The 12,981-nt window shown below is 40.9% G+C and overlaps 1 protein-coding gene across 2 annotated transcripts in view; it reads left to right on the top strand.

Annotated features, from left to right (window-relative positions):
* The window catches only part of coro2aa (coronin 2Aa), a 39,241-nt gene extending 26,560 nt beyond the window's left edge, over window positions 1-12,681 (top strand). For both annotated transcript variants that reach the window (XM_080029754.1, XM_080029755.1), the window contains exons 3-12: window positions 2,117-2,233; window positions 3,280-3,429; window positions 4,130-4,309; window positions 5,735-5,851; window positions 7,243-7,347; window positions 7,811-7,907; window positions 9,453-9,565; window positions 9,732-9,822; window positions 10,447-10,688; window positions 11,581-12,681. In XM_080029754.1, the coding sequence (XP_079885880.1) occupies window positions 2,117-2,233; window positions 3,280-3,429; window positions 4,130-4,309; window positions 5,735-5,851; window positions 7,243-7,347; window positions 7,811-7,907; window positions 9,453-9,565; window positions 9,732-9,822; window positions 10,447-10,688; window positions 11,581-11,706 (1,338 nt within the window). In that variant the 3' untranslated portion in view covers window positions 11,707-12,681. The remainder of the gene's footprint in view (window positions 1-2,116; window positions 2,234-3,279; window positions 3,430-4,129; window positions 4,310-5,734; window positions 5,852-7,242; window positions 7,348-7,810; window positions 7,908-9,452; window positions 9,566-9,731; window positions 9,823-10,446; window positions 10,689-11,580) is intronic.
* Window positions 12,682-12,981: the final 300 nt, after the last annotated feature.

Genomic DNA, 12,981 nt, shown 5'->3' with positions numbered 1-12,981 from the left:
AAATCCTTCCCAATGTCTGTTTTGATGGTTTTTATCATGTTTTATCACACTTATGGATCTGAGATGATGCTAGATAACTTGCTGCTTGAAGACCGCAGTGCATTAATGTGGTGACGTAGGGACGAGCGAGGGGACTGCTAACTGCAGTAACTGACAGGAAGTTAGCTAAAAGAACCATTCCGCTTACAGCGCCTTTAAGTTTTAAAGAAAACTGCCTACATTTGAGCAAACTAAGTATCTTTTGTTCAGATAACTTATTATTCATATGTGATGATACTTCAAGTTTCTACAAGACTTCTTAAAAGCAAAAGTTGTGTCAACACCCTTAACACTGTTTATTGTTTGAATCAACATATTGACCGATTTGGTTTGTTTATTTGTTTGACCGAATTAGTTGGCAACTAATTGCTGTTTTTGTTTGGAATTCTAAGTATGTAGAACGTAAAGTTTGACGTTTTTATACACATGAAAGATACATTTTTATTGCATAAGAATTATGAGTTATCTCAACTTAAGATAATTAGTTGGTTCAAATGTTGTAACTATGAAACGTAAGAGTTTAAGTTGTCCTCAAAACTAAAAAACCAAGTGAGACAGATGCCTTCAAATTTTTCTAGTTTTCCTAACTTTTCTACTTTTACAGTGTATTTTCCCATTCAACGGCATTTATCTTTCTCAATAGCGATCTCTCTCAAATAAACTGCTGGCTCGTGTGCTGGTTGGATTTACAGTCGCGTTGTATATCTCCGGTTCAGAGCGATTCATCAAGCTGAACACCTCTCCCCCCTCTCTCACTCCATTTTTCTTTATTTTTTCTTGAATTATCACCAGCCTCCTGGCAGCATGGGCAGGAGTTGCATAGGAGCTTAGGAATGACATAACTCATCATCTGACCTCCCCCTCCCCTCTCTCCCCCTGCTCCCAATGTCTCAACGAGGTGAAACTTCATCTCTTCATACCTCCCATCCGCTCTGTGCGTGTGTGTGTGTGTGTGTGTGTGTGCGTGTGTGTGTGGTTACACTTACAAATAGGCGATTGTTCTGTGCAAAGAGATGTCAAAACGCACATAAATATAAGAACAGAAGTGCTGTGTTCAGCTTACTATTGCGTGTGTGTGTGTGTGTGTGTGTGTGTGTGTGTGTGTGTGTGGCGTTTGAAAGGTAATGATTTCATAATTCCCGTACTTGAAACACACCTTTACCTGCGCGGTAATGTAGCCCGCGGCCGTGTGTGTGTCAGCCCTGCTCGTACAAACAGCATAATTAGCGGCTTCTTGTTGAGACAGAGAAAAGCTTAGGTAAGACTCGGAAGAGGATCGGTCGAATACGCGTGTCACAAAACGCGTTGCGTAAGTACCGAATATTTTCACGCAAATGTCATGAGGGGTTTGTACTGCTTGACTGCTGGGATGCCTGTCCTAACCTGCACAGACCGACACCTCTGGTTTTAGATATTTAGACACGTGTTGGCTTTGCACTGGGCCTCTGTCAGCACTCATCAATAGTTTGATATTAAAGGGGACTCAACAGATGTTACAGGGCTTGGGATGTTCTAGTGCAAACGTTGTGTAAGCTGTGTAACGCCTTTTGTTTTTCCCCTATTTTTTTATGTTGGTTCTGTATTTCAAAAGACTCTCTGGTTTAATACAGAATAGTATTAGGGCAACGGGATCGAAAAATATCATCATTATTCACTTTGAGAAAAAATTCAAAATGTCGAAAATAAAATTGAAATACAATTTTGTGAATAAAGTCGAAAGTTCAAGGTATCCAGGTTATCAACAATAAGTTCTTAAAACTTAAAATTGTGGGAAGACTAAAGGAATATCTTATCTAATGTTCTAAGTTATTTAACATGTTCAGTGTTGTAATATCACTATATGTTTCTGTGTGTGTGTGTGTGTGTGTGTGTGTGTGTGTGTGTGTGTGTGTGTGTGTGTGTGTGTGTGTGTGTGTGTGTGTGTGTGTGTGTGTGTGTGTGTGTGTGTGTGTGTGTGTGTGTGTGTGTGTGTGTGTGTGTGTGTGTGTGTGTGTGTGTGTGTGTGTGTGTGTGTGTGTGTGTGTGTGTGTGTGTGTGTGTGTGTGTGTGTGTGTGTGTGTGTGTGTGTGTGTGTCAGACGGGTAAAGTGGACCCTCACTGCCCCAGGGTTTCGGGCCACAGAGGAAACGTCTTAGACATCAAGTGGAATCCCTTCAATGACTACTGCATCGCCTCCTGCTCCGAGGACACCACGGTTTGTACAGTTTTTAAATGTTTTCGAGTGATTAGAGCCCCCCTCCCTCCCATAGAGGCTCAGTCCTCTTCATAGCAGACCCGGGGTTCGAATCCGGCCCGGGTCGTTCTCTGCATGTCATTCCCCTCTGTACCCCATTTCATCTGGGTCTGTCCAAAACTGTCCAATAACAGAAAATGCCCAAATATTACATACTTTAAAAAAATATATATATTTAAGTTTCACCTAAGCCTTATCGTTTGTTAACTTGCCCGGAATAAAAGCATGTAGCAGCAGGGAGATGATTTTATTGCCTCGCCGTTTAGCCTTGAAGAAAAAGTCGAAGTCATTCCAAACATTCCTCAGCTCTGACCTGGCAGAGGAGCTCAGAACAAATCCCCGAACACAGACAGATTAAAGGCGGAGTCCGCAGGTTTTAAGACCGTTTTCACAAAGTGTGCCTCGGGGCAGCGTCATTTGTTTTCCATATTCAGTCGACAATGGATTCCAATTTTTCCGATTTTAAAGGCGTTAAGTGCAATTAAAGAACTAATATCGCAAAATACTCACACTTGTTACAAGTTAAGCTTTTGGAACGTTCTTTCCTCGATTGGAATGTTTGGTTTGTAAAAGAATTCTACAAAAAAAGTGACAAATTGTCGACACAATGACCCAGTATAGTGCCCCATGTGACACCTACATAGTACTTATCCAAACCTCAACCTTATTTAATATTTTTTATTATTTTTAAATTAATAAGAAAAGCAGCAAATTATCAAATTGGAGAAGCTGGACCCATGATTTTTTTTTCCCATTAGATATCAAAATAGTTGCCAATTAACTTTCTGTCAATCGACTCATTGTTTCAGCTGCATTTGGACCATTTCCTTTGTTTTGTAAGAAAGAAATAATAATTATTGCACTAAAAATTACCATATTTCTCTTGGAATGTATGTGGAGCAGCGATAGAAAAAAAACTCTACTAAAGCACTGTTGGTGGGTAAATGCAGTTAGTTAACATCAAGTAATGTCCCTGTGTGTGTGTGTGTGTGTGTGTGTGTCTGCAGGTGAAGATCTGGGAGATCCCTCCTCATGGCGTGTTGAAGAACCTGACAGTCGCCTGGAAGGAGCTGCAGGGTCACAGCCGGAGGGTCGGCCTCATCGAGTGGCACCCGACGGCCAACAACATACTGTTCAGCACAGCCTACGACTACCAGGTACACACACACACACACACACACACACACATAAATACACACACACACACACATAGACACACACAGCCTGTGACTACTAGGTACACACACACAAACACACACACACACACACTCACACTCACATACACACACACACACACACACAGCTTATGACTACCAGGTATATACACACACACACACACACACACACACACACACACAGGCTATGACTACCAGGTAACAACAAACACACACCAAGCTACACACCCACAAATCAAACAACGGAAAAATTGGACTAGTGGACTTCTGTGACCTTATGATGTCACTAATTATGTATTACTTTAAATGCAGCATGATGACGGTCGCTACAACATAACGTTTGTTGCCGGTCCAACCTGAAAATAAAAAATCGATTTACCTCTTCATATGAACCAGTTGGCTTCAAGCAAACCCTTCTTTTTAATATAGAGGACAGAGCCAGGACCAATAAGAGTCTTGATCCATTTTTACACCTAAAATAAACAGAATATTTCAGACTTTTAGTGGAATATAATTTAATAATTTAATTATTATTTTTTTATTATTATAAAAAAAAAAGTTAGGTTTATTCACCAACTAGTGTGGGGGCAAATAGTGTATACTGTGCATTACAACAAGTACAGTATATAGAAGATATGTTATATGTCTATTTATTTTCGTGTGTAACCTTTCGCCCCTGCAGGTAATGATCTGGAACCTGGACTGTCCTGAGCAGGTGATAAAGAACCCTGTGCGGACCATCAGCCATCACACAGACGTGGTTCTCTCCATGTCCTTCAACACAGACGGAACGCTGTTCGCCACAACGTGTAAAGACAGGAAGCTGAGGCTCATGGAGACACGCTCAGGAAACATAGTGCAGGTGAGGCTTCAAGTGTGTGTGTGTGTGTGTGTGTGTGTGTGTGTGGTGTGTGTGTGTGTGTGTGTGTGTGTGTGTGTGTGTGTGTGTGTGTGTGTGTGTGTGTGTGTGTGTGTGTGTGTGTGTGTGTGTGTGTGTGTGTGTGTGTGTGTGTGTGTGTGTGTGTGTGTGTGTGTGTGTGTGTGTGTGTGTGTGTGTGTGTTGTGTGTGTCTGCCGTTTTTTCATTCTATGGTTTTCCAAAAGAAGCAAATGTGTGTGCGGATTTGCAGTTAAATTTATTTTTTTTAAATATAAGGATTTGTAAATGCGGGCAGGATTGTCGGTTCAATAGAGAGAGCTGGCGGTTGATAAATAATGAACACGTTTGTGCTTTTGTTTCTGTTAAGAATACTGAAAAGTTTGTTACTATGCCAATGTTCTATTAAAGAAACTATTATAGAGCATTGATGTGCCCTCCAGTGTGTCACCTCATCCCCTGTTCTGTCACAGCCCTTTCCATACAACATGATTTTGGACTAGAACACATTTTAAGCGTGCTAGATATTTGTCGGGCACATGCAACGCATCGGCGAGCGTATTGGTCATATTCTGATCTCATCTTTGAACCTTTCACACATAGCGATCAGAACTCACAGGAGCATGCGCCGAGATACCTCTGATCAGGGGCCTTCGTCAGCGGTGTCTATAAACTGTTGGCAAGTGGAAAAATCTTGAAGTGTGTGAACTAGGCTTCAGTTGTGGTTTGCAAAAGCATCTCAGACAGTATTACATAAGTGGGAGTTCCCTGGTGCTTCTCACAGCCCAGGCTTTCATCCAGCACCACACAGCCAAATGTGACACCTCCGGCCTCTGAAGGACGGCCGCATAACTCCACAAACCTCTGGGTCAGCCTCCAGACACTCACACTCTCTCTATCAGTCTGCTCTCGCTGCCTTCGCCTGCCAAACAAGCTCACATGGGAAACATTACATCACGCTGTTGTAGTATTGGGTGATTTTTATTTTTTTATTTCTTTATTAACCAACACGTGGATTCATAAGTTTACATCGGATTTACTTTACCTGGATTCGCAAGTTTACTAACACACAAGGTTATTGAAATATGTATTTTCGCATATCTCACACACCCCACACATGCAATTCCTCAGAGAGGGTCATCACATAGGGTCAGCCATAGTACAGTACCCCCCTGGAGCAGTTCGAGGTTAAGTATCTTGCTCAAGCACACAATGGTAGAGATGTTATACCAGCCACCACTAGTTTTTACAACTAACACCCTCTTTTCCTCTAGGCCATCTTTCCACTGAGCTGTTATTATCAACAGATTAGTCTATTTGCCTTTAGTCTTACACTATGAATACAGTACAGTGTGTGCACTATGCCTGATGCTTTGTTTTAATGCATGTTGTTGTTTTTGTGTGTTTGCAGGAAGCCAACTGCAAGACACACAAAGCGGTCAAGGTGCTGGTGCTAGGCAACCTGAAGATGCTCGCCACCACGGGAACCTCACGCTGGAACGACCGACAGATAGCGCTGTGGGATCAGGTGAGAGCACACAGAGTTTTTTGGATTAAAAATGGTCCGAAAAGGTCCGTTGACTTGGTTTTTTTAACACACTTTTATCCACATTTCACAGCTGTGCAAGAAACCTTTCTGTGCAAGAATTATTAGAAGTATAAGAAGTATTACTCAAGAAGTACTGTCAGGTTCTTCAGCACAAGTTTTATTTTTAACAGGCTTTTTATACAGATTTCCCAAAGTTAATCTGAGAATGGATATGAATCGGGTGTTGACACGTTGAGGTTTTGTCGCTGTCGGTAATGATGACACACACACAGTCACTACTTGTTATCAGGTGACTAACGGTCAACTCTTAGGTCACCTGAGTCACCTGAACCAGCTCCATTCACTGATTAAGATCACGTCATGATCTCAGGTTCAACAAAGCTAGAAGAGAGAACTGTTTGAGTTTAGATCATTTTGTCACAGCTATATATGTTTATTTCTTCACTTTATATTTCTTTATTTAATGAAAAAAAAATATTGATACTCACTGACTTTTTCTTCTATCAAAAATACCTAATAAAAGTATTTAAATCTCTCCACAAAATGGTAGATACACTCACATTTAAATACTCAAAAAATAGTATCCACATTTTGTTGAATTCAGATGTTTAGGAGTGTTTCAGACAAGTCAGGTGATCTGGAGGAATATACTCCCATTATTAGTTTAGGAAGTGTACGAGCCTTACAGGAAACCCAATGAATTCATACAGTATATTCTTTCTTGCACAGAATGCCAACACATTTGCAAACAACTTTCTATGATGTACATTAGTAACATTTGCATTAGGAAGACCTAGGAGAAGTGAGACCAAGTCCCGTTAAGCTACATTTTTGGGTCAATCTATTTTTAGCCATAACAAAATGAAAAGATGTAGCACACCCAAGCTCTCTCCAGTTTCTCTCTCTCTCGCTCTCTCCCTCTCTCTCTCTCTCTCACACACACACAACTCTGCCATCTAGTGGACTAATGGTTTTAAACACCTGGTGGGATTTTCCTGAAGAATTCCCTGTGACAGTGTTAAAGTAAAGCCGGAGGTGTTTCCTCTTGGATTATGTCATTGCCAAGTCCTTAGAACAGTCACCTCAACAAGCCTGTAGTAATAGTGTGTGTGTGTGTGTGTGTGTGTGTGTGTGTGTGTGTGTGTGTGTGTGTGTGTGTGTGTGTGTGTGTGTGTGTGTGTGTGTGTGTGTGTGTGTGTATATTGCGGAGGCGGGAGATTATGTCCAAGGCCCGGATTAAGGATTGAGCACTCTTATGTAGAAGTGGATTAAAATGATCTTTTGATTTTAGTCCTGTGCATGTTACTGCTGCATACATAAGTGTTGTTTTTGATCAATCCTGTGTGTGTGTGTGTGTGTGTGTTTTATAGGATGACCTGTCCGTGCCTTTGTTACAAGAAAACCTGGACGGTTCTTCGGGAGTTCTCTTTCCCTTCTACGACCCCGACACACACATGCTCTACATCGCTGGAAAGGTGGGTCTCTAACGGCAACCAGAAAGAGTCTAACCTTTAAAGGTGGAGGCAGTGATTCTGGAGAACGCTTGTTGTCAAAATCACTTTCTGTCAAAATCAGTGAATATCTCCTCACGATCCGCTTACTGTGTGTGCACGGGGAAAAAAAAAGTCTGGTGTTAATACACAGCCTAGGCTCAGACATGTAAACAGACATGTTGGTGGGCCACCCTTGTTTAGGGTTGGGGTTAGTTACTCTTTGTTTACATACCAGTTTACAGAGCATAGGTTGTGTATTAACACCAGTTTCATGTCCAGCACACACTGTTGGTACAGGTAGTGGGTCGAGAGGAGATATTCACAGATTTTGACCAAAAGTGATTTTGACAAGAAGCATTCTCCAGAATCGCTGACTCCACTTTTAATAGAGAAAATAATTAATATTATTGTTAAATGGACTTCTTCTCTCTCCTGTCTCTATCAGGGGGACGGCAATATGAGGTACTATGAGATCAGCTCAGAAAAACCATACATCCACTACCTGACAGAGTACCGCTCCAACCTACCTCAGAAAGGAATAGGTAAGAGAGACACACGCACGCACGCACACACACACACACACACACACACACACACACTGCTTTGCTTCCATATGGTCTTTAATCAAAATGCAGTATGTCAGAGAATTTCTTTACTTGAGTGTGTGTCAAGGCGAGACACTGCACGCAAAAACATTCTTTTTTTAAAGCTCTGGTAAATTTCTAGATAATTTTTTTTTTAATACTCTAATCCTAAAATCTCAATTTATAAAGCACTTCCATCAACTTAACTTTCCATAATAATTCTTAGCACTATTCTGAAGTCTAATACAGAAGAGACAAAATCTGTTTTGTAAAAGATGTAATAAAAGATTTTAACTGGCTTTATCCAACATCTAGATTTTTGATTTTTGAAGAGACTCAAATATACCGGGTAATTAGTTAGATATTGCCAAATTCGAATATATATTTAAAAAAAAGATTAAACTTTATTGTTTTAATGTTAGTTATCAATTAGTTTGATGATGAAATCTATAAGTTAAACTTGTTTTCACCCCATTCACCTGAAGTGTCTCACCTTAAAATGTGTCTGTTGGTCTCTGTGTGCAAACTGTGTCTCTCCTGCACCTGTAAGCAAAGCTGCTGTGCAAATAGGCCTTTGCTATTTGAATAGCAAAACCCGCTGATGAAAGCAAAGTCATAGATCATGTGGAGTGACATGAAACGTGAACTGAAGTCTATAGACAGACACATACATACACTAATGTTTTAAATTTTGAAACTCAAGATCTAGAGATTGTTTGATGGAAGTTGATTGGAAATGAGTCTTAAAATGCTGTTAAATGTAAACTGTTTGGGTTATTAAACAGTGGCAGTTCTTTACTACTTATTTCAGCTGAACGAACGAAAGATGTGTCGTCTCTTTGCTCGTGTTGTAAATACTGGAGTTCCACTTAAAGTTGTGTTTTGTCTCTTACATTTCTACTGCACCTTCATCCGTCAGTCAGCACCATTTAGTTTTAAAGCTATAGTGGGGGGCGCCCTTAGCTCAGTTGGTAGGGCGTCCCCCCCCCCAGGCCGGGCCCAGCAGCAGACCTGGGTTCTCTGCATGTCACTACCCTCTCTGCCCCATTTCACATCTGTCTCTCTGAACTGTCAATAAAGCATAAAAAAGCCCAAAAAATATATAAAAAAAAATATTTCACTATAGCTAGTGAAAAAAAAAAAAAAAAACTATAGTGCGTAACTTTTACATATGAATGAATGTCGGTCACATCCAAGCCATCGCAAAACAAGTTGATACAAAGTTGATCAGCTCCACCAAATGTTGTAATTATTTTACAAAATATACTTTTAAGTATAGAATAATGGTGCAGCCGAAAATGTTTGTACCCTGTGTAACTATCTGTGTGTGTGTGTGTGTGTGTGTGTGTGTGTGTGTGTGTGTGTGTGTGTGTGTGTGTGTGTGTGTGTGTGTGTGTGTGTGTGTGTGTGTGTGTGTGTGTGTGTGTGTGTGTGTGTGTGTGTGTGTGTGTGTGTGTGTGTGTGTGTGTGTGTGTGTGTGTGTGTGTGTGTGTGTTCCCTCAGGTGTGATGCCAAAGCGCGGTCTGAACGTGAGCTCCTGTGAAGTGTTCAGGTTCTACAAACTGGTGACAATCAAGAGTCTCATTGAGCCTCTTTCCTTCATCGTACCTCGCAGGGTGAGACCTCAAACTGTACTGCAAGTACACACACACACACACACACACACACACACACACACGCACACACATGTACATGGGTTATAAAATAAATGCATAAGTTTTAGCAGAGATTTGCTTTAGTGTGCTCACGTCCTTGCTGAACGTACCGTCTGTGTGTTTCCAGTCGGAGTCGTACCAAGAAGACATCTATCCAATGACGGCTGGCAACAAGCCTGCTATGACCGCAGAGGAGTGGCTCAGCGGCATCGATAAAGGTCAGAATAAGTGTGTGTGTGTGTGTGTGTGTGTGTGTGTCTGTCTGCATGTGTGTGTGTCATTTGTTTATGTTGGGGGGATTTGCAGGTCTTCTCTCATTGCCTAGTGTGAAAGACAGGTGGGGAAGTGCTCCAAACTAGATCATATTTAGTGGGTCAAATATACAGAAATTGAACCAGAAATGTACACCTGCATGCGCTAGCAAAGATCTTTATGACAGCAGGCGTTGTAAAACACTAATTCTTTGGTCCAAAGGGGGCACTAGAAAAAAACTAAAACTGAAAGGTCCTCATAGTCACTTTAAAGTTACAAACGTAATGTTGTATCTGGTGAAGGTCAGAGCACTTTGACCTACTGTATAATCTGTTGAGTAGATTATTTTCAGGGTCAGAATCATTCAGTTTATGGGGACACTCATGGTGTAGTGGTTAGAGCGCCCGCCCATAGAGTCTCAGTCCTCAGCAGCACTACAGGTCTGAATCCAGCCCGTGGTCGTTCTCTGCATATCATTCCCCTCTCTGCCCTATTTCACCTCTGTCTCTCCAAACTGTCTGATAAAAGCATAAAAATGTCAAAAATAATCTATAAAAGAATCATTCAGTGTATCTCTCTGTCTCTCCCAGGACCAGTACTGATGTCCCTAAAGCCTGGTAGTCAGGAGGTAGACTCTTACACCCCGATGACTAAAGGTTGTGGTAACTCTGTGGACACACGGCGGTCCGTGAGCCGGCCGGGCCTGCTGCAGCTGGCCTACATCCAGGAGCAGCTGGGAGGCAAAGAGGGCGACGGCAACGCAGAGAGCTGGTCGCCCGTCACCAACGGAGACGACCCCACGCTCTGCTCCCCGCCAAAGACCGAGAACGAGGTACGCAAGGGACTCCAATGACATGACTAGACATGTGGTGCTAAATGTCACTATATAACAGGTGGAGTCAGCGATTCTGGAGATTGTCAAAATCAGTGAATATCTCAGTTTACAGAGCCTAGGCTGTGTATTATCACCAGATGTTAACAGTGCACACACAGTACAGACAGGTGGGGGATCGTGAGGAGATATTCACAGATTTTGACAAAAGCGTTCCCCAGAATCTCTGACTCCACCTTTAATGCACTAAAACTAAAAATTATATTCAGTTTTATTCATAAAGACATGAGATAAAGCTGTTTTTCACAGTTTTTTCCTCAAACAACAACATTAAAATAAATATGTGTAAAGCTTGACTGAAGAGCTGAATATATAGTTTTAGTAATCTCATCAAATAGAGCCGTCACTTTGATCGATGTTCAACTGGCAGTTCAACTAATAGAATTGTCATGTCTGCCTTAGTTTACTGCTCTGTCTTCCCATTGCTCGCAGAACTTGCTAAAAATAAAATTGTGAAATCAACCATGAGGATCTGGACACAGACAAGTCATTTTGGTGGTTGCCCTTCTTCTTAAAATCCCGTGTTCACTCCAACCATGCTTTTAAACCTTCCCTTCTTGATTAAACTTTTGCAGACTGGCAGGATTTGGGTTTTAAGTCTTGTATTGATCTATACTCTGAGGACATATTTTTCTCATTTGAACAACTCTGCACTAAATTCAATCTTTTCAAAATAAATGTATCTAGTTATTTTCGTTAGTCCAAGTAAATTTAACTGAAGTCGAACTTTAGACAAAAACAGGATTTTGTAAATAGATAATTTGAAAATACATCTCCTGATACATTTCCTAATGAATGAATGAATAAATAAATATTTTTGTTCTGTCCACAGCTGCGTCTGAAGTTCCACAAGCAGCAGGAGGAGATCCGGCGGTTGCGGGAGCTTCTCAACCAGAGGGACGTCCGTGTCAAACAGCTGGAGCTGGAGATTAAGAACATCAAAAACTCTCAGAGCTAACTCTAACTCTAACTCTAACTCTAACTCTAACTCTAACTCTAACTCTAACTCTAACTTTACCTTTACCCTGCTGCGTCACCTTCACCTCTCCGTGGGACACTCATTACTGTACACCTCTGTCATCCTTTAATGGTGGAGTCAGCAATTTTGGAGAACACTTGTTGTCAAACATATATTTTTCTCAAAATCAGTGAATATCTGCTCACGATCGGCTACCACTACCTGCCCGTACTGTGTATGTGCACTGAAAAACTATCCAGTGTTAATACACAGCCTTGGCTCTGTAAAAGGCTCAGGTTGCTAGTTCACTGATTTTGACAAAAAGCGTTCTCTAGCATCTCTGACTCCACCTTTAATGAGCACCGGGGCTCGTTTTAAGCCTCAACTTTTTGCATTTTTCTTCTATCCGTTCCACACAAGATGCAGATGTTCTTGTTGTAAATACACACCGAGTCTTACCCAGCTGTACCACGTTTTAAAAACAAACTCTTTGCACCTTCTTTTACCACATTTCTTTTGTACGCTTCACACAGCTATGCAAGTTTATTGTAATTTTTAGCTTTTTTTTTAAAATGCTCATTGTAGCTAAGAGATATAAAAGATTATGTTTGTGCCTGTTGTGACCGAATGACGTGGCCGTCTGCGTGTTGTTTTAAAAGTTGTTGCCGGGAAACGAGCAGACAATCCACACAATCCTGTGTGATATGTGTCCTGTTATTTTTTTATGCTTGGTTGGTGATTGTTTTTATTTTTTTCCAATATTTAAACTACTGTAAGTGGCTGTGGTGTTTCTAATGTATGCCTGCTTGAATGAGAGTTATCTAAATGAATGAAAAATAGATGAAAAAATCATGGTCCAAGCCAAGCTCCATTGTGTGTTTTATTATATAGTTTTTGAATGACTGGAAAAAATTGGTGAAAAATCAATCTGTTCTACAGGAGCTATTATAAAAGCCAATTATGTAACCGATGCCATGTAGCAATTTTGATCCTAATTTTTTTTATATTTATTTTTTAAAAACACAGTCAAAGACCATTTAATCAACTACTTGAATTCGCGATTGTAATTCTGGAAAATACAGCAACCAATCTGTTTAAAAAGATCAATGCTTTCTCTTTTTTTCCTTATGTGGCATCACTGTGAAGAAACGACTTCGAAGCCATTGTAGAGTCGGCCCCCGAGACACCCCTGGGTTAACTTGTGTTGCACTATCTTTCACTACTGAATGTATTTTCCTTAATATATATTACGGATGGGTATTGTTAAGATTTTAT

This window comes from Ammodytes marinus (assembly GCF_949987685.1).
Source record: "Ammodytes marinus genome assembly, chromosome: 6".
Taxonomy (NCBI): domain Eukaryota; kingdom Metazoa; phylum Chordata; class Actinopteri; order Uranoscopiformes; family Ammodytidae; genus Ammodytes; species Ammodytes marinus.
The sequence above is the reverse complement of the archived record's forward strand: the minus strand, read 5'-3'. Positions and strand labels throughout refer to the sequence as shown.